The following is a 20,675-nucleotide window of genomic DNA, read 5'->3' as shown; positions in this document are numbered from 1 at the left end:
GCTTACGAAATCTCCATAGGAGGATATAATTCAATGAAATGAGAAAGGTCCAAGACCGATGACATATGCATTCAAAGCAATCCAGCTGGGGTTCAGAACTGGAGCCGATGGAAGATTAAAAGATACAGGAATAGTAAAAGAAAAAGGAAAAAAGAATGCAGGAGGAGGTGCAGAATACCTGATTCTCGAAGCATTGAGGGGGAAAATGTTACAATCGAACTAGCTGCTTTAGAAAAACAAATCTCTTCATATCGGGCATGGTTTTCTGTTTTTACTCTTTTAACCGGGAGGGAGGGTGCTGGCATCGACGACGTCAGCAGCCTCCTTCTCGATGTCCTCATTGGGCTCCGAGAGAGGAGAACGAGGCAGAGCCATCAGACCGGTTCGGGTGGACTCCAGGACACCGAAGGGGCCGATGAGCTTCATGAAAGAATCGATACGGTTGGGTTTGGCCGAGCTGTTGGCAGTGGTTAGCATTTGCCCATTGTCTCGTCTGGTGCATGATGAAGATTCTCGGTGCAAATATTAAAAAGAAAAAAAAGACGAGAAAAACTTACAGTTCCACAATGCAGTTGTTGGTACTGATATCCAAGACCTTGCCGCCGAACTGATGAGTCAAGCGAGTGATAGCATCAAGATGCTCGTGCTTGTGTCTCAGGGCCTGACTGTGAGGCAGGTTGCGAGGGTGGTATTCGGGCTTGCGCTCGATGGCCGCATCCTTCTGGCCCTCGGGGGCCTCGCCGGGGGTGGTGATCTCGCGGTGGTGCTGGAGCAGCTCCTCGAAGAACTCCGGGCCGAGGATGCTGACCTTAGCCAGGAGCAGCTCGCGCTGCACAAGCGCGGAGTCCGTGTAGTCAAGCACCGCCCACACGGGGACGAGATCGTCGAGTTGGCGACGGGCCTGCTCGACGACACCGTCCTGACCCTGCAGCACGATAGTCATACGAGACAGGTCCTCGACCTCGGTGTTGCAGACGACCAAGCTGTCAATGTTGAAGCCTCGGGCGGCCAGAATTCCCGACACGCGAGAGAGCACACCGGGCTCGTTCTGCACCAGGCAGTTCAGAACGTGCCGCTTCGGCGGGTTGGTCGGAGTAACGGGGGTCTCGTAGAGAATCGACGAGACGGCCGTGGGGGCGTCCCATTGTGGGGAGGCATCCGACACAGGCAGCGGAAGGGGTGAGCGGCGGTGCAACGCCTTGTAGGCGAGGGCGGAGGTCGAGCTAGACGAGGCGCGAGAGGTGGTGAATCGGGGAAGCGTAGCTGCGACTCCAGAAGTTTTGCAGGCCACGGACCGGAGGGGTGCCGACGCTGTCGACGACAGCACCAGGGGGCGTCGGAAGGCCATAATCTCCCGGATTAATACCTGCAACCGACAGACAGGTAGAAACTTGGGGGGGGGGGGAAGAAAGGGAGAGAGTGAGACTGGGAGAAGGAGGAGACCTCTGACTGGGGAAGAGATGAGGATTGCAGTCATCGATCGCATTTTATCACTGATCCGGTCCGACGTCGGCGGGTGCTGACTCATGCTGCTGACTTGCCCGTTGGGGTTTAGCGGTCATCTACGGCACATGATCGCGAGCAGCTGCACGCTTCGACTCGTCTTCGCCTTGGCCTTCTTTTCGGACTTTTTACTCTTCGATCGGCTTGTCGAGTGTCTGGACTCTGGTGGCGTGTGCTTGATACCGTTTTCGCTTTACCTGCGATTCTTCTGCCAAATCTCCCTGGCTTTCTTGACCGATCTGATCAATTTCTCCATCACCATTGGCTCTGGCGTCCTTCTGCTGCGCTAGCGTCCACTAACCAACCGGACTGATTGTCTAAACTCCACAGACCTCCGAGAAAGAAAGTCCTTCATTATTGTTCAGGCCTATCTGACTCGGCTTGCCTGTTCCTGCAGCGCATCCGCTCTCTTTCCCTTCACCACCCCCTCAGATCTTCGGTTACCGTTCCTAACTAGCGCAAAAAACTCATCATGGCCGACGACGACCGACGTCCCAAACGCTCTCGCTTCGATCAGACCGAGCCTGAACCGCGACGACCCTCTCGATTCGATCGTCGTTCTCGCTCCCCTTCCTCGCGACAATCCGAAACCGCGCGCGCTCGCAGTCCTCTGAGTCGAGAAGCGCGCAGTCCCAGCGCCAGTACCCCGAAGACCTCCGCCTCGGACCCCGCTGCTGCCGCCGGTATGATAAGACTTTCCTTGATGCGTCATGAGAGGTGGTGATCTCGGGCAAGACTGACTGTGGAGGAAAATATTACAGCTGCCGCTGCGGCCAAGATCAACGCCCAGTTGCAAGCCAAAAAGGGAATCCAGCATGTGGACGTTCCTCCCATTCGTGCGGTGAGTACACTACCGCATTGCGACTCGGTCATTGGTTTTTTTGGGTTGCTAACCGTTCTGTTTCCTACCTAGACTGCGAGTCCCGCGCCCCAATCCGGTTCACCGTCCAGCGGAGAACCTTCAGGGAAGTTGAATGAGGAGATATATGTTGCCGATGGTGATTATATCCGGGACATCGAGATCAATGACCTGCGCAATCGCTACACACTGACTAAAGGCTCTACTCAAAAGATGGTAATTAATCCTATTGCATCCGCTGATATTCCAGGCACCTTTGCTCGCAAATTGGCTTTGCTGTGGCCGTTTTCTCTCGTCTTTTTTTTCTTTTTTTGCTTCTGTTCTTCTGTTCCTGTCACTCGTTTGGTCATGGCTAAAGCTTACCCGAGTTTTAATCATTCATAGCTTCCCACTTACCCTCACTTGCATCTGCTAACCTCCGCTGCGTGACATCTAGATCAAAGAAGAAACTGGCGCCGGTACGCCTTCATTCCATGTTTTCCTGTTGTCAACTTTTTACTTTCAGAAGGAAGCTCACAACTATTTAATTAAGATGTCACCACTCGAGGAAACTATTATCCGGATAAGAGCATGGCCACTGCTGCGGTATGTGATATCGCTCCTCTTCAGGTGGAAAAACTTGTCTAACACTCGGACTTTGGGCAGAACCCTCCGCTTTACCTGCATGTGACGAGCACGAACAAGGACGGTCTGGAAAAGGCGGTGGTCTTGATCGATGACCTCATGAAGAAGGAACTTCCCAACCTGGTCGACGAACGGCGGTTCCGTCGTCGGGAACCAGAGCCGGTAGAGCGTGATGAATATGGCCGTGTACGAACAAAGCCCAGCGAGAATGATATTCGGGGGCGATTCGCTAATGTGTTACAGCGCAAATGGCCGGAGGAGCGAATCCCCGTGGACCTCGAGCCGCTTCCTGGCTTCAACCTTCGTGCTCAGGTTGTCGGACAGGGTGGCGCATATGTCAAACATATCCAGCAGAAGACTCGGTGCAAGGTCCAAATCAAAGGCCGCGGCTCCGGGTTCATGGAGCAAAGCACCGGCAGAGAGAGCGATGAGCCCATGTACCTGCACGTAGCGTAAGGATGCTTTTCGCTGCTTTGACGAATCCGAACATCACGACTGACTTGACTGTGACATAGTGGACCTGACCCGAATGAGGTTCAGAACGCGAAGGAGCTCTGTGAGGATCTTCTGGCCAATGTCCGAGAGCAATATCAACGCTTCAAGGAGAACCCTCCGCAGCAAAACTACGGTGGCTACGGCCAGCGTGGCGGCGGCGACCGCTATCAGCATGGCGGGAACTATGGCGGCGGCGGCGGCAGCGGCGGTGGATATGGAAACCACCAGTACCAAAACTCGCCTTCTGCCTCTGCTACCCCTGCTGCGCAGGGAGCATCCACGGCGTCAGGAGCAGGAAGCCCGACGGACTACGGCGCACAATATGCGCAGTACTACGGATCCTCCGACCCTTACGCTGCGTACGGCGGCTATCAAAACTACGTTGCCTACTATCAGTACTACCAACAGGCTGCTCAGCAGCAGCAGCAGCAACAGTCACAAAGCCCTGCTCCTCCTCCGCCTCCTCCTGCCAGCGAGGCACCACCTCCGCCGCCCCCTAGCTCGGGTTCTCCCCCTCCCCCTCCGCCTAGTGGCAGCGGCTACAGCGCCGTAAGAACCCCCCTAGTCCCAGTATCTCGGGCAAAGCTAGATTCGCTGACTATTAATTGTACAGGTCCCTCCGCCACCCGGGCTATAGAGCTCTAAAACCTTCATAGCAAACCTCATACTCCCAACCTGTTAGAGTTTAGCCAACATAGCCATATTACTCCCAGCAATGGCACAGATTCAACGTTCCCGCTTTTGGAATCAGAGACAATGTGAGAATAAGAGAAGGAGAGAGTCGAGCTGACGAACCCCCATGACCCCAATTCCTTCAAGCCATAGCTTCATCGATCCGCGTTCCGATAAATAAAGACCATATCGCCGTTCGACTGGAACGGACGTCAAATACGGCGACTGTCTTTCTTCTTTTCTTTTGTCCGCTCCTCTATCTCTCTCCTTTACTGTAAACTTATGCTACCTGTTCTTCCATCTAATGATTGATTTACCTGTCAAAGCCTGAACAACAAAAATTGGAGTCGAGTATTTTCCTTTTTTGTATTGCAAGCCTGCTTTTGAGCCAGACGTGAATTCGTCTACTTAGAGGCTCCAGTCAAGGCTCACTTGCATCCTAAATCCTAAATTTTCAATTCTATTGGCCTTTCCTCTTGAATTTGATCATGGTCACATTAACTAGTAAAACATAAGTCCCGGTACACCGAACACCACAATCTCTCGATACATGTACATGACAGAAGAGGTAGAATAACCCCCCCTCCCTCAAACACCAAACGACCCTGGAAACATGTCCCGCATGTAATAAGCGACGCCAGAATCCATGTAGTCGCCCAGATCGCTCTCCGGTGGCATTGTGGCCTTGCGTTTTGCCAAACCCCCGGGTCCTTCTTTGCAGAAGTCACATGCAAAGTCACAGGGCGAGGTGGTGTTTCCCGGACCGGACTCTGTCGCGGGAGCTTGCGAACCCATCATCTCGAGTTCTAGGTCACCGAAAAACTCCTTGATCATGTCGTGACGGCATCGCGACGTCGACTCGCAGTACTGTATGACTTTTTGGAAACTCTGGAGGCGCGCATATTGGTTTTCCATGTTCGAGTGGCGGTTGCTATTGTTGGGGTTTCCATTCCCTGCAGGTCGAGGTCCCCCGGTGCGGTTGTACGCGTTCTCAACGTCACGGCGAAGTCGATCGAGTACACGGTCTCGCTCTTGGGTGTTATAGTAGACGATTGAGGTGGCGGCGCGGCCGTCACGACCGGCACGGCCGGATTCCTGGACGAAGCCCTCAAAGCTGCGCGGGGGGCTCCAGTGAACGACGAAGCGGACGTGCGGGTTATCGATGCCCATGCCGAAGGCGTTGGTCGCGACGATGACATAGAATGATGGGGAGGGGTGACTGGCATCGGGATCCTGCGTGGGATTGGGGGAGGTCCACTCGGTCTGGATGCGGGTGCGATCTTGAGAGGAGAGACCGGCGTGGTAGGCTACAGCGCGGATATTGCCGCCCCACGCCGACGACAACACGTTGGCAAGCTTTTCGGAGATCGAGCGTAGCGAGACGTATACGATGCCTGAGATTGGGGGTAAGGAAGCGGCAGCGGTGGCGCCCAACCGCGCTTCTCGGCGGCGCTGGATGGCCTTGAACCACGAGAGGAGGTCCTTGGTCTGGAAGTCCTGGGGGTCTGCTGCGTCTTCGACGTAGTCTTGAAGGAATCGGATTCCATAGTGAATGTTAGGACGGGCTGAGGGGGTGTTGAAGACTCGCAGATGTGCCGGATCTAGTCCGAGCAAGCTGATGATATCTGAGCGCACGCGCGGAGTGGCTGTGGCTGTGAGGGCGCTGATGGGTACAGAAGGGGTATGTAGGACTCGTTTAAACCATGAGAGCTCTTTGTAGGCAGGACGGAAGTCGTGGCCCCATTCGCTGATGCAATGGGCTTCGTCGATGGCAATGCGACTTAGCTCTCCCTGACTATGGATGGTCTGTAGGTTCCGTCGGAAGATCTCAGTCTGACAGAGTTCTGGCGTAACGTAGAGAAGTCGGGTTCTGGGATGGCCTGAGAGAAGATCTGCCATTACTTCTCGTCTCTCTGCGAGTGGGGTGGTCGAGTTGATGGTTGCTACCGGGACGCCGATTGCTTGGAGGGCGTTGACTTGGTCTGTCTGCATGGTGGGCTTTAATTCACTGGTCTTCTTTTTGTGTAGGGTCATTATTTCATGTGCTACACCTACCATTAATGCAAGAAGAGGTGAGATGACAATGGTGACTAATTAGAACGAACGCCGACAGCAAAGCAGTCTAAGTCAGATGGAGTTCTCGAATACATGTAGTGGAGGACAAACCAACCGCCATGGCTGATTACCGCGGGCAATTGAAAGCACAAGCTTTTCCCAAAAGATGTCGATGCCTGTAGAAAGATATCATGGCCTTCGACGGCTGCTGTAATCACGTCGCGCTGTAAAGGACTGTCAAATGAGATGGAGGGCTTTCGTTAGCTGATGGCGGCGATGCTGTCTGGGAGTTACAGTACTACTCACCGGAACGACTTTTTACGGAAGACACGGTGCAGGTAAAAGTCCAAATCAACCTTCCGGCGCTTTATATTGCCGCCGACCATTTTATCACTCGGGCATCTCTCAGACTGGCCGGAATGAAGGGAAGTTGAGGAAGTCGAGGATGGATTTACTTCGGTGGGAACCGCGCGGCGCGAAGAAGAAACGCGATATCACGTGGGGGTCTTAATGACCCTTCGGTTCAACCTCACTTGTGAACAAGGCAACATCTACTTGGCAGATTAGATACATGAGATAACATATAGATTCATTGAAGTAGAATATGAGATTTAAATAAGTATCTGTTATAACACGAACCCGTTCACTGTACAAGATCAAGATATGCAAAAGATCGCCATGGGTTTGCGGCTGGTGGGTATATAACAGGTCTATTATAATGTACATGCACCGGAAATCCTTCTCTTACCTTCCCCAAATTCTTTCTTAATTCGGTCTCCGATTGATTTGATAATCGAGCTCCTCCCTGACAGCCTGCACGTCCAGCGCTTTGCGTTTCTGGGGCTGCCATAACTTCTCCATCCGCAGCCAGACTTCCATGACCGACTTAGGCCCGCAACAGGTGCCAAAGGCTCGGAGAATAATGATGATCATCCGGCGGCCCAGGAATACTCCGTTCTCGATCTGACGTTCCAGAACGGCGAGATGGTCGGGTTCGGAGTGATCATGCCGTGTTGATCGGTCGAGCAACTCGTCCGCATCCACCTCCTCCCCGGTTTCTGTCGTCTCATGCTTGGCCTTCAGCGTGTTCTCTTCTGGCGTTGTGGTTTCAATATTTTCTCCACGATCACCGGCCGTCGTGCGGTCCGACGGCAACGGGGTGTATAAGCCAGTCGGTGCCCGTGTCCAAGTACGGGAATTCCCTGGAGAACCGCTTTCCAAAGGGTTCTGCCAGACCAACGTCCCCGGCTTATGGAATCGCTCCGCGTACCGAGACCGAGATTCGTAGAGGACCGCGAGATATGCTCTCCACGTTTCCTGAAGCCTCTCCGAGGTCCAGCCCTTCCGCTTTCGGCCGTTGTGGGCGAACCCGTCAAACAACAATAGATAGATCATCCCTCGAGGAGGAATGGTGAATGTCATTTCCATGTCCTTCAATGTCGACATGAATGACTCCAAGTTGCCGGTTTGATAGGCATAATGGGAAAGGAGGATGTGAAAAGTCCGCGTGTCGGGAACCATAGGAAAAGCCTGCTGTAGGGCACGGTGGTGTTCGGGTAGTCGGTCCTTCAGAGGCGAAGCTAGTTGCAACACCTGATTGAGCCTCTTGGCTTTATCTCGATAATCGATAAGCTCCGATGTGTAGCCTGGTCCATAGGTGGTACGGGGCTTCTCAGTCTTCTGGCCGTGGATCATACGACTATACAATTCCTCCGCGGTCTCTGCCTCTCCAGCGCGAAGAAACGACACCAACAGACAGTTCAGCACCGCCGTATCCACGATCTCTCCGCTAGACACAAACTCATCAAACGTCCGGTGGATACCTTTGGGATCCTGCAACATCCCGTGGTAGTAAATTTTGGAGACCTTTCCCGTGCGGCCAAAGCTGATCTTTCGCCTCGCCATCTCCTCCATGAGGCGGTCCGCCACGGTGAATTGGCCCGCTTTGATGGCTATGTCGAATAGAATGGTGAACACAACCCCGTCCCCCCGGATCCCACCTAAATGCTCCATCTGTTGCCAAATGCCGATAGACCTCACGAGGTCCGCCTTGATTACTTTCCCCGATGCTCGGCCCGCCAGGTGAATCGCGGAGCTCCACAATGATCGAGACAGGGGGAGTTTGGAAGCGACCATATCCTCCACCAAAGCGAGGTAGCGGCGAGCATCCACCCAGCGACGATTCGGAGGATTGGCGAATCGGCGCAATAGGGCACCTCGTGAGCGCTTCGAGAGGTACGCTACTCCCGGATGAGGAAGGTCTCTGTATAAGCGAAAGATATAATGGGTGGATATCGTTTCATCCCACAGAGCGTCAAGCAGCTTCTGAACCGACAGAATGTCGGTCGCATCGTGTCTCCCATCCGCACCGAGTGGTCGCGGCTCCAACCACCTATCATCTAGGACAGCCTTCAGAGCTGAGTCGCAGTCAAGTGATTTCCCGAATGCCTCTGCAAATAGCTTGTTTGTCGATCCCAAGAGAGATACTCGGGGGCTCTTCCTCCCCTTGTAGCGATGGCTGACAAATTCTTTCGTCTCTTTCGCCGGCCGCTCCCCTATTTGATCCTCCGGAATAGAATATCCGTCCGCACCATGGTCCGAATCACCACGGCTCACGCTAGATGTCGGTTGCCTAGGATGAGAGTCCTCCGAGACTCGCTCTTGTCGATTTTCGTCCGCGTCTTCGCGTCGATTCGATTCCTCACCGTGCGTAGCCGACGGCGTCCCCGGTTTTCCTTTCGATAAGACCATTGGCTCATTTTCGTCGTCTTCTACCCTCTGCGCGACTCCAGAGCCGAACATCCGGTAGGGTTTCGAGCTCGGCACTACCCCCAGACGATGACCTGGCGACTCGAGATACCCCAGACGTTGTCGCGGTACCTGCCGGGTGTTTACTGTCCTCCGCTGCTGCAACCCACCCCTATGCTCTCCCGTCTTCGTCGCAATGGTCGACAGCCCTCTACCACGAGGGGAATGATCATGGCAGTACCCAGCCAAGACCAAGGAGCCGACAAAAAGGTCGGCTATAGAGGCGACCGTCGGGCGAGGGCGTCTGGACTTGAATCTTCGGACGGACGCGGACGCATTGTGGGCGAATGGCTCCGGGGTAGCCATGGAGCTTCGTTGGAGGGGTAAGCGTGTATCCAACCCCTGCGATGACGGTATTCGCAGGTTGGGCGAGCTCTGGGACCTATTGGGAGGAGGCATGAGATGGCAGACATCGTGGCATCGAATTAGCCCTGCATGTCCCGAAAAGGACTCGAACAGCTTGACAAAGGAAGAGCCAACGGGCTCCTCCAGAGATAGGGATTGAGAGAGAGGACAAAGAAGAGGTGGAGAGGTGGGGGGGAGAGGGGAGTGAAGGGGAAGAAGAGAGCCCAAAAATGGTGAGAAGGAGAGAGAGATGTTATGTTTCTTTTTCTGCCGGCGTCTCTTTTGCAGAGCGGAGCCGCCGTGGCCCAATCGGAGGGCGGCATTGCCAATCTCTCTTTTTCAACCGCCGAACTTCTACTTCCCCATTCCCTTCTCTCTGCCCCCGTCTCGACCTCCCCCCCCTCCAATTCTCGCCTTTCGCCATGGGTAAATACAATCTTACGGCTCTGCGCGTGCGCCAGACCGCCATCCAGCAGAAGGCCGCCGGCAAGATCTCAAGAACGCCTCCCTGGGTGGCCGCCGTCGCCGATATCCCTCCGACCCAGGTTCTCGTGCGAACCCAACCCCCACAGCATCAATTGGTCCAGCAACGAGTGAGGACGCTACCCGGGACCAAGAAGCCGCAGGTCGTCTTCGAAACGCAGGAAAAGCTCAAGAAACCCAAGAAGGCGAGCCGCATGTTCCAGCCCGTCGAGATCAAATACGAGGAAGATCAGCTGCGACAAGAGTTCTTCCGCGACCATCCCTGGGAACTTGCCCGACCGCGTGTGCTGGTCGAGACCTCCGGCAACGACCATGCTCGACACAACTGGCGCCGGCTTCAGCAGGCCGGCAGAAAACTAGACGGAGAGAGGTATGTCGATTGCTGAAGGCCTGCCACGATTTCGGGGTGATTCGGACCAGGATGCTAACGAACGGACCCTTTCTTTCCCTCATTTAGTGTGGTTCAACGACAGCTCTGGCTCCTCAATAATGTTCCTAACATGACCAAGAGTGAGTCCTACGATATCGCTCGCCGCGAATTCTACCGTCTTCGACTCCAGGAGGACATTGAACGCCGAGTTGCGGCCGAAGAAGCCGAAGCCACCGGAGCCGTCTTTGGACCGACCCGCCTGCAAGTCGGTATGGAACTTGAGAACCGAGAGTATGAGCGCTGGAAGGAATGGGCCAAGCTGGAAGCCCAGGTTCTCCTCCAGAAGCAGGCGGCCTTCGTTGGTGCTCCCGAAAGCGCGGGACCGGAGGAATCGCTGGAAGCAGAGGCCGGCGAAGAGACGACCGCAGCGGCATGAAATCAGAAAACCGAGAGCAATGGGTATAATATTTTCTTCGCCAACTGGTCAGAGGGGTGTTCTAGACACCTTGCTGGCCCATGTATAGTACGGGATTCTTGTTTATTTTTATAGTTGTTGTTGGCCTTGGGGGTATTCTTTGTGTCTAGTCCATTTCATTTTGTATTTCTTTGCCATTTATGATACGCCCTGGGTGTTGACGGACCGACTTCTTCTACTACTTCATCTATCGTATACTACCGTATACTAGGTAGGTAAAGGTGCCTAGGTGCCCGGACGTAAGCCCAGAGTGGCCGCCCGGCCAATCAGCGGAGGCAACTCGTTCCGCCCCGATCTTCTGTCTCTGCGGCCTCGCCTTCTCTTCTTCCTCTTCCTTCCAGTCCGTCCACTCGACCCTTGACCATTGTTCTCGTTTCTCTCTGTCTTCCTTTCATTCTTGGCTTATCTCATGCTTTCTGCTTCCCAGGCGATGGTCAATACCGGCCGCATCTGATCGATCGCCTTGCGCTGTCCTCTTATTTGACAGCGGCGCTTTTTCTCCGCGTTTCACTAGTCACCCTCCCGACTTGCCCGGATTTGAGAAGATCAGATTCGAAGATCGAACCAACCGACTGCTCGCCTTATATTAATTATTGATCGCCTCGAATACAACCTGTCAGATTGACAACCCCATCTGTCTGCATTTTGCCCTCGGTCGCTTCTCCTCCTGCCTGTCTTTGCGTCTGGGACGCAGCCTAGTCAATTTGGAACCCAACGGAACCCATCGGGCTGTGGCTTTCGAATTCCAGGCGTACCCTCGCGGTCTTTACCTTCGCTCCGATTCATATAATCTCTTCGCTTTCGACCTTTCGATATTACTGCCGTAGCAGCGCCCTTTGATCATGCTTCGTCGCGGTCCTCATGCACGTCTCGCGGATTCTTTAGTCATTTAAATCGATCATACGAACCTTTTGCGGATTCAGGCAAGCAAAGCAAGGCATCAAGTGAACGTGGAGGATTTCCGAATTAGTCGGATCGACTAATTTCGTCATTGGCCATGCTTTCCACGATGGTTCGACCCGAAGACGCGATCAGAATGCCTCGTGCATACCGTGGCGAGGCCGAGGAGGATGACAGAAGCAGGCGAACGCCGGAACAGAATGGTCCTTCCTCTTCCTCTTCTTCGTTAAACAGCGAGGGACCAACCCCACAGGACGACGAACCGACGACGATAGTTACCGGACCTACGGGCGATGGAAACAATAGCCAGAGCAACTCTCACCCCGGCCCCCGAACCCTGTCTCCGGACGAAACCATCGAACTTGCTCGACGCGCAGTGGAAAATGGAATCCAGGAGACCAAACGCTCGTTAGCCGGAAGTGAAGCGGTCAGGGATGTAGTCAAACCGAAATTGACTATCGACTTAGGTCACTCTAATATCATCCGTATTCCCGAGGCCGTGGTGGACGCCATCAAAGATGAAGTTGAAAGGTAAGCGCTACTTGTACCCAAGGGTATGGCCAGTACAAGGGCTATGCCTGCCGGGTCTCTCGGGCCAGACGGTCGATTAACGTGCGCCCCAGGCTTTCTCTCTCGAACAATCAACTATTCCACATCCCCTATCGCTTCGCCGAATGCTCTCATCTGCGATATCTCAACATCCGTTCCAACAACTTCCGCGAGTTTCCCAAGGGAGTGAGTGTCGCCTGGGTTTCTGCGGCCTGAATATGCCCGACTGACTATCATTCCAGGTGTACAAACTGCCGTTTCTAGAAATTTTGGATCTCAGCCGAAACAAAATTAGCCATCTACCAGAAGAAATCAAAAAGTTGACCTCCTTACGAGTTTTGTCGGTGATGTCAAATCGCCTTGATGACCTACCCCTCGGAGTTTCGGATATGAACAAACTTCAAATCCTGAAAGTGGCTGGAAATCCCTTGCGCTATCCTCTGCGGCGCCTTCTTGAAACCTCGGACACTGAAATTGGCCCTTCCACCATCACCGACAACGAGAAGGAGGTAGCGGTTACAGCCGAACTCAAGAAGTTCCTGAAGACCAAACAACCCGTTGCCGCGCCGGAACTTGATCCGCGTCTAGACATGAGGTATGATCCCGGAAGATGGTCTTTCCCTCCCCACCTGTCTGAACCCTTCTAATCAGGATGATATAGTGAACTCATGCTGGATACCCCGAAACCTGTCAAGCGTGGCATGAGTAGTCGCTTCCCCGTGATTCCGAGCACAGGGGACTCCTCATCTGATCCTAAGTCGCCATCATTATCTCGACCTCCGCCAATCCCTCTCAAATCCCACTATCGCAGACAGAGTTCCATTTTCCAGAGCGGGATGCTCCAACGACCCATCGCCACGCTAAGTGAGCGCAACCGCAGTAACAGCGAAGGTATCATCCAATCATCCTCCTACGCTGCACGAAATAAACGTATGGGGGTCATCAACCGGAAGAATACCGACCTAGGGACCCTAGACGAGACGCGACCGTATCGGAACAGCCATTTGCGAGGATTGAGTTATGGATCAATTCTCCGGCCGAGAGCGACGGGTGCCGCGGGCGGCAGTAACTCTTCCAGTCCGAGCAGTCCAAGAGAACGCCGACGTCTGAAAGATGGCTTCGTCAATCGAATGTCAAGCTTACCGGAACAAAAGGCCGAGAGGGAGCCAGGCGAGCCTGTCATTGAGAGTGCTAAAGGAATCCTATTCGCTCTTTTCCAGGTCCAATCCCATGTTTCCGCTCTGATCAACGTTATCAAGCGAGACGATGCCCGACGTAACAGCCTTGAAATTGTATTCTACAACGCATCCACCCATGTCGACCGGCTCAATGAAGCGTTGGAAAGTGTGGAAAAGTCTCGACCTGGCGACGCGGAATCAAAACGGTTATCGAAGGAGACCGTCAAAAGGGAATGCGAAACGTGCGTCATGGCGTACACTCACGTTGCAACGCAACTTCGCAACAGCCTCGATAAGATCGTGGCCAATGGGGACTCGCGCTACGTACGTTCGCTGATGCTCATGATCTATGGCAGCGCCATTGAGTTGCGGAATGCTTGTGTGAGTCTAGGAATTCCCATTGCTCGTCAACAGCCACCGGCTGCCGCCAAACCGCCCATACCTGCAATCCACAAGGAGTCCGTCAGCTCCGACCGGTTCCCTGGCCCGACCGTGACGCCCACTAGAGGAAGGGCACCGTCGTTCGCGATTCGACGGTTTCGAAGCGACACTACAATCCAACATCCTCAAATCCCTACGAGTGGGCCCCTGCCTGCGGCGGCCCATTTCCAGTCTGCAGTCAGCTCGCCCGGTCTGGCTTCCACCCCATTCAGCTTTGGAGCACGCAGTCGGTCGAGCAGTCGGTCAAATCATATCAACACATCAGTGCCTTCTTCCCTCGCAACGCCTCGCTCCGGGGAGTCGTTCCCCCCGATGCCAAACACCGTTATACCCCGTATCAATCCCCTAACCGGTCTGGATGAGATTGAAGAGGAACGCATTTTCGAGCGAATATTCCACCAACTTACCTCGGCATATACGGCTGCGCTCCAGGCTTTGCCGTTGGCGCGCCGACAGTTTGTGCGCTGTCTGGAGGTGGCGGAACAATCACGGGAATCCGAAGGCATTCAACTTCTTTGGAACAATCTCATTCGCCGCTGCCGAGTGTGCTTGGAAGTCTCCGACGTACTCGGGCAGCGACTCTCCACCATGAAGGTCAAGGAACCAGGCGGTGGGCTGCGTAACCAGCGCGAGTTCTGGCAACTCTGCAAAGGGTTTATGCAGTCGTTTGTTGACCTGGTGACGGATATGCGTGAAGTCCGAAGTATGCATCTGTTACCTTCGGATATCATTATCCTCCTTCGGCCGGTTCAGAGGGCGAGCAGAGAGGCCGGTCGTTTGATCGAGGCTTCCCCGTGGTCATATCTCGCCGACATGGCCTCGGCTAATCCAGCCAATATATACGGCCCCCCTTTGCCATCCCAGCATTCGCAGCATCCGGGATCCGTATCTACGGCGAACTCCTTCCACATTAGTTCGAGCTTGTCGGCGCAGTCGACTGCCCTTCCGGCGACGCCTCTGAGTGCTGCCCTGGGACCCGCTGCGCAGGCCACCGTGCCCTCTACGCCTGCAAGTGCATACAGCGACAAGTTCTTCGAGGGCGATGTCTTCCAGCGAGCCGATTCCTTGCTCTCCATGCCGAGCCAGACCCCCTTTTTCCGCCGGTGATGTGGAAGGACCGCGATCATCAACCCCGCTTCTGGCCTTCGTTCCCCACGGAATTTTGTGTTCCCTCGCACACCTTCTTTGTGCTACGTTATAGAATCTTCCACCCCTTTTTTCTTTTCGTTCGTTGGCAGTCTGAAAGGAAGAGGGAGTTTACAACCCTTCCCCCCTCCAATCGACGATCTACGGAGCTTCAATTCTGACTGGCTCGGAATGCTCTGTACCCACACCTCAACCGGCCGCATGCATTTATCGACACTAAAATAGAGACAGGGCAAGCTTATGCCCGAGGCCGGTTGCGATCAGTCAGGGCGGGCCTTGGCCTCCATTTTCCGACTATGATTTGGTCGAATATTCTTAGATGCACATCTACTCTTCTATCATTTCCAGGAGAATTGGGGTTTTCTAAAACAGAAAGGAGAAAAGAAAGATGGGAAAAGTTACATAAGACCTTAAAAGAGGACGGCGTCCGGATCTCAAGCGTTGATTGTCATTTTTCTTGATAATATTCTGCATAGCGTGATTTCTTTTATAGTACAGTATATTTTTAACGCCTGATGAAAGCCAAGGAAAGGGAAGGAAAGGAAGGGAAGGAGATAAACAAAATCCATTATTGTCATCGCCATCTTCAACCTCAAACATGTCAGCAATCAAGTAGTCCATGTCCCAGCGTCAAGACCAAAGACCGGTCCACGCGATTGGCAACAAACACCCCTAGACCTTGTTGAGGGAGTACGACAGAAGGAAATTAACGGAATTTAGAAAAGGAACCTGCCTCCTTCCACTCTCGAAGGGGACACGAACCTCTGTACGCCCGTTCGCTCTCTGCTTCGGTACCGCCAAAGCAGCACGTAATGTAACCAACCCTCCAACCCATGTTTGACACCATGTCCTCCTTGTTACCTCGGTAAAGGAAGAGTGAGAAAAGAAAATCATGAGTGGTCGGGGAAATAGAAAAGAGCAATGCCTAAAACGGGGCAAAAGGCACGCGGTCCCCGTCAACAGCATGTAGTATCTTGTCCTTTCGCCTTGCCGTCTCTTTGCCGTCCCTGTCTAGAAGAAAGCACATCGATGACTGGAAGGAAATGGATGTCGAATCCAATCTGACTTGGTACGACTTGAGTAGAGCGGATTGACATATCTTGGCTTGAGTTAGCTTGAATTAAAGGAAGGCAGGCGGGGAGAGAGAGAGAGATTGGAGCCGGCAGGATCCGAAGGCAACGGGCAACTTGAAGTGTTACAAACACCAACGACGTCGGCAATGATGCAGCATTCTGCATAGATAAACTTTTGATTCATCCTAGCACTGCTTGGGGATTCTCTACTAGTTAGCTTGCTTACCTACTTGCATGCTTAGGTAGTTATTTGCCGATACCGGCGGTGCAGAAGTACCTATTTACCTACAGTACCTCCTCCTCCAGAAAGATGAATCAAATTTTGAACGTAGAGATACAAACGAGAGGGGAGGGGAAAGGGACATATAAAGTCGCACAAGATTCCACATTGGATGCGACATACTCAATCACGCCGCGTAGGGGTGGTTGGAGTGTTACATTTTCCCGGTGCGGCTGTTTTACCAGGTTACGCTGTACTACTTACTAGGTATGTCTGTTTTAGTATGAGAAGGTCTGCAAACGAGGGAGAGCGTCTAAACTCTAAGATCAACCGTGGCTTGGGAGGCCATGTCCCTCCAACGGGCAGTCCAGGGGTTGTCTTACAATAATAGATCCGGGCTGGGGATCCAACGTGATGGTTGTGAGCTTGCGAATCCTTTGGAGCTGGGTGGACGTAGATATTTATGATATCAAATCTGATAGTCGAATGGAGTAAGGACTATATTTATAGAGCAATCATTGGTGATTTCCTTCTGGGTAGGAGCTTTCAGCTGAATACAGAATAATTGTGGTTAATTAAGCACATAATCGGCAAGAACTAGTGACTGGTGAAGCTATAGAAACCATTCTGTATAGGGCATCTCCATCTTCCGGGACACAAGCAACGAAACATGTGCCAGTCCATGTGGAGTGGGACTCCGTGGAAAAAATCGAATTGCACCACCCGATCTGTCTAGATTTCAGATGATAGCAGATTTGCCCATTTGGCAGGGAGATCGAGATGCCTCCCAAGCAGCGAAAAGCAATACATGGCGACTAGGGCTCAGGGTTAGGGCCGTCCAGTCATGGGGCAATCACGGGACAGCCTCATCGTCGCCTTCCCTCTTCTCTTTCCTTTCCTTTCCTTGCAAATCTCCGTCCCTTCCATGTACCGATGACGTTGTCTTCCTTTATCAGTACTGGGCACTCATGAGGGCTGACGCAGCATTGGGACTCGTGCGGGACTCATCCTCCAGCCGGAGAAAGTAAAAGAGCAGATGCAAATCAACACCGCTCTTTACTGAAGCTTCAATGCAAACGGGCTTGGCTTCCCAAGTGACTCTTCTCCGACCAGCCCCGGAACAATGAGGCGACCATGCGTGGAGTGATCATGGTGATCAATGCACTCCGAGAGGGACGGAAAAATTAAAAACAAAATATACCAAAAACCAAAGTGAGGCGCCAAGCGGGCTTTCCCATGCTCCAGGGCTGTCCAGTGTCCACCCCTTATTATTCATCGATTGATTTCGTGCCGGCCTTCGCGAGCATCCCTTAGGAATTCACACGGGAAACCCGAGAGATCCGTCTCTTGCCTTTTCCCTTTATTTCTTTCCCTGTCAACCCCTGACACGGGTGGGACACGGGTGGGTGGTTGAAGATTCCAAGGCGTTCTTAATCTTAGGAGACTCCGAGTTTAAATGATGGAATCCATGTCGATCCACCCAGGTGTATCCCGAAGGAGTTCAATAGCCTGGCAGTCCGAGTGGCACCGCAATTCCGCGCGGTAAATCTGCGTTTGCAGGGGTCAAAAGTCCAAAACCCACTAGATCCTTTCACGGAGCCATGGTGCCAACTCAAATCCCACTCTGAGTCTCCGGCTAGCCTAGCGTTCGTGAGGATTCTATCTATCAAATATCTCTCTGTTGAGGTGTGGGTCATGACCTGGCCTTAGGCTCCTGCAGGCTCCCCCATGTTCCAGGGGTGAGAACAAGAACAAGGAAAAACAAAAACAAATCGAAAATGCCAAAAAAAAAAAATAAAAAAAATAAAAAAAAATTTCTTCCGCCACCTTCTCCCCTGTTCCCTGTCGCCATTCGCCATTCGCCATTCACGACATTTCTGGGACCTCCAAAGTTGTAGCGCATGATTCCGACTGCGGGCTCAGACAAAACATGAATGCGGTCCCGAAATGTCGGTGGGAGAACGGATCCGGCTGGGCTGGGGATTTGGTCGCGTCCAAGACTACGTACTCCGTATGGATTCTGGAGTAAACGATGACGAGGGCGCCGTCCATTTAACCACTAGGTATAATAACAACAACCAGGGGCGGAGGTGCCTTTTTAAACTCCATTCGAAGGGAAAGCCGAGAGGATGCCGACGAGCTCATTCGGCCACCGATCGGGTTGCCCAGGATGAACTATGAACTAGGGTCCTATTCCTAACGCCTAACGACCTTGACATGGCCGCATGACACTGTCAATCATGCTTGCCGCAATAAGCCGTGGTTACACGCTACTGGATAGACCCTGGCACGCCTTTTTTTTTTCTTTCTTCCGAGCTGTGGCCATACCACCAGACAGAAGGGAGCAAGGGAAGTCCTCCCCGACCACGGTGTACAGTAAGATGCATGTATGTACTCCTCCGTACGAGGGGTCCATTGCTCGGAGAGCCACAGGATACAAGAAACTTTTAGGATGAAAGCATGAAAACCGGTGGTCTTGCGCGCGCGCGCTTTGAAGTCGACGGATCGAGACTGGAATGTCCACTCGCTATGCTTTTTAACCACCCCCCCTGCTTTCGGCCTTGGTCTCCTTTTTCCTACGAAAGGGGAAATCCAGCATAATACTCCAAAATCTATGGTCAAAGCCATCTGAACACAGTGGCGGCAGGCTGCGTCAATCTGCACATTGTGGATGAATACACCGAGGGAGGACCTTTCCCCTATGGCAAGGGAACGAAGTTGTACACATTTTTTCCTCCCGCCTTTTTTATTTTGATTTTCTTTTTAATTCTTAAAGCCCCCTTTGTTTTTCCAATTACTCCAATGGCTAATAATGCATCTCCGACAAAGAAACAGGTGGCGTATGGAGGGGGGAATCAATCCTTTCTCCCTTCTCTCTCTCTCTCCCTATCACATCTCCCTGTTTCAAGGACCAGTCGCTTTTGCCGGGTAGCAGCATTGTATCTGGCACACGCCCGGCCTCAGATCGTACACGATACCGTGCCCTGTCATTGTGAGGAATGTTGCTAAGGCCCGCCGCAAAACCCACCTGGAAGTCTAGGGATTCGACTTTTGGAGTTTGGCCTTTTCTTTTGCCTCCCTCGCGGCCGTTAGGAATGATGCTTTTTCCCCATCCACCGTACCCACTTGACTAGCACTAGATCGGAGATGAATTCGAGCCAAGGGCCGAACAGGCAATAATGCACCTAATTAGCTTTGCGCGGTCATGTTACTTTACCTACTGCTTGCGTTGCGCCCGCTGCGACTGCTGCGACCAGCGATCGGTTTGATCGTGCCATCTAAACACCCACATACATAACTGTTTCCGAATGGAGTTGCTTGTATTTTGGGTTTTCTGCACATTTTCCTAGGACACTACACAAGAGAGGGCAAAAAGCATTACTAAATTTTTGTAGGCAGCTGCAAGCGTTTTACCCAGATCTACTTAACTCAGCCTCACTTTTTTATTTTTATCTCTGATTCCCTGGCCACTCCAACTAGTTCAATGTTGTTGCTCTGTTCTCGATGCTGAACCCAGCATTTCCCCGTCATCGTCTCTTGGCTCCTTTTTTTTTTTTTTTTCCCCCTTCGATCATCCAGTTGATCTTTCATTAGTCCGGCTGTTCCAAGGGTGGTCAAATTCTTAGACCTGATCCCCACCGCATGGTTGTGTTCTAATGTCCGAATGCCGTCATAAGTCCTTAGTTTATATCCAGAGTCTTATACCCTTCCACCCCGGTCCCTTTGTCAATTGCATTTCGCCGATTTATTGGTCGCTGTCAAACTGTATTTCCTGTTCGGTATTGCAGCAGTGAAGCTGTCGCCGTTTGTTTGCTAATCAATCGTCGGCCCTGCTTCTACTTCGTGCTTCTGCTTCCCTCTTTGTTTTATTATTATCTTTTCTCCATCTTTCTCTCGTCTTCTGTCTAGCCTGAGTTGGCTGTCACATCGATCGAAAATTCCCAGAAAACAGAGGCGCTACACTCCCTTTCTTTCTGGCTTTGTCCCTACGGGCTTGGAACAAACATATCTGATATCCATATTCCCTTGAACACGTCCTGAAGTACAGTACCTGGAAAGGACTGACATACTTACACCACATTGATCGCCCGAAAGCGAATCCGAGAGAGAAAAAAAGAATACATCATTTTTATTTTTATTGTTATTTTTTATTTTATTTTTTGGCAGGAACTATTGCCCGTCCAGGATCGACATTGCCGATCGACGCCGTTTGTCCAATATCAGGTGAGAACTATTCTTTTCTCCCTCGCCTGGTTGCCCCTCGACTCCCGGCAAGGACTAACAGGTGTGAAAGGGCGACTGGTGTAGGGCTGCGGTGCCTTGCTTCCCTTCAACAAGAAATGCCCGTGGCCTTTACGATCTAACGCTGCAATTCTCATTGTCTTGAATTGTCGTTGTCGTGGACACCCGTTCGTCTCCAACCACCACCACCACCACCACCACCACCACCACCTTCTCTCACTCCCCCGTTATCCTCTT

General features: G+C 52.6%; 6 protein-coding genes across 6 annotated transcripts; 3 read left to right on the top strand and 3 right to left on the bottom strand.

Annotated features, from left to right (window-relative positions):
• Positions 1-279: 279 nt before the first annotated feature.
• KD926_005382 (acetolactate synthase regulatory subunit) lies at positions 280-1,528 on the bottom strand (the record flags this gene model as incomplete). The annotated part of the gene is made up of 2 exons (XM_053098603.1): positions 280-457; positions 558-1,528. 2 exons carry the CDS (start codon positions 1,526-1,528, stop codon positions 280-282), a joined length of 1,149 nt encoding a protein of 382 aa, XP_052957509.1.
• A 447-nt stretch (positions 1,529-1,975) lies between these two features.
• Positions 1,976-4,118, top strand: KD926_005381 (KH domain-containing protein; the record flags this gene model as incomplete). Its single annotated transcript, XM_053098602.1, has 8 exons — positions 1,976-2,186; positions 2,265-2,344; positions 2,417-2,578; positions 2,799-2,820; positions 2,895-2,947; positions 3,008-3,438; positions 3,502-4,030; positions 4,095-4,118. The coding sequence occupies 8 exons, from the start codon at positions 1,976-1,978 to the stop codon at positions 4,116-4,118; spliced, it is 1,512 nt and encodes a 503-aa protein (XP_052957508.1).
• A 623-nt stretch (positions 4,119-4,741) lies between these two features.
• KD926_005380 (putative RecQ family helicase RecQ) lies at positions 4,742-6,145 on the bottom strand (the record flags this gene model as incomplete). The annotated part of the gene is made up of 1 exon (XM_053098601.1): positions 4,742-6,145. The coding sequence occupies one exon, from the start codon at positions 6,143-6,145 to the stop codon at positions 4,742-4,744; it is 1,404 nt and encodes a 467-aa protein (XP_052957507.1).
• Positions 6,146-6,973: 828 nt separating this feature from the next.
• On the bottom strand, positions 6,974-9,415 carry KD926_005379 (pentatricopeptide repeat protein; the record flags this gene model as incomplete). The annotated part of the gene is made up of 1 exon (XM_053098599.1): positions 6,974-9,415. One exon carries the CDS (start codon positions 9,413-9,415, stop codon positions 6,974-6,976), a length of 2,442 nt encoding a protein of 813 aa, XP_052957506.1.
• A 368-nt stretch (positions 9,416-9,783) lies between these two features.
• On the top strand, positions 9,784-10,650 carry rsm25 (mitochondrial 37S ribosomal protein mS23; the record flags this gene model as incomplete). The annotated part of the gene is made up of 2 exons (XM_053098598.1): positions 9,784-10,214; positions 10,302-10,650. The coding sequence occupies 2 exons, from the start codon at positions 9,784-9,786 to the stop codon at positions 10,648-10,650; spliced, it is 780 nt and encodes a 259-aa protein (XP_052957505.1).
• A 1,048-nt stretch (positions 10,651-11,698) lies between these two features.
• On the top strand, positions 11,699-14,864 carry KD926_005377 (putative cell morphogenesis protein Sog2; the record flags this gene model as incomplete). Its single annotated transcript, XM_053098597.1, has 4 exons — positions 11,699-12,120; positions 12,213-12,324; positions 12,381-12,733; positions 12,800-14,864. The coding sequence occupies 4 exons, from the start codon at positions 11,699-11,701 to the stop codon at positions 14,862-14,864; spliced, it is 2,952 nt and encodes a 983-aa protein (XP_052957504.1).
• Between the last annotated feature and the right edge of the window lie 5,811 nt (positions 14,865-20,675).

Source organism: Aspergillus affinis (genome assembly GCF_023601865.1).
Source record: "Aspergillus affinis strain CMG 70 chromosome Unknown NODE_26_length_314309_cov_85_634089, whole genome shotgun sequence".
Classification (NCBI taxonomy): Eukaryota; Fungi; Ascomycota; class Eurotiomycetes; order Eurotiales; family Aspergillaceae; genus Aspergillus; species Aspergillus affinis.
Note: the sequence above shows the minus strand (reverse complement) of the source record. Positions and strands in the feature narration are given on the sequence as shown.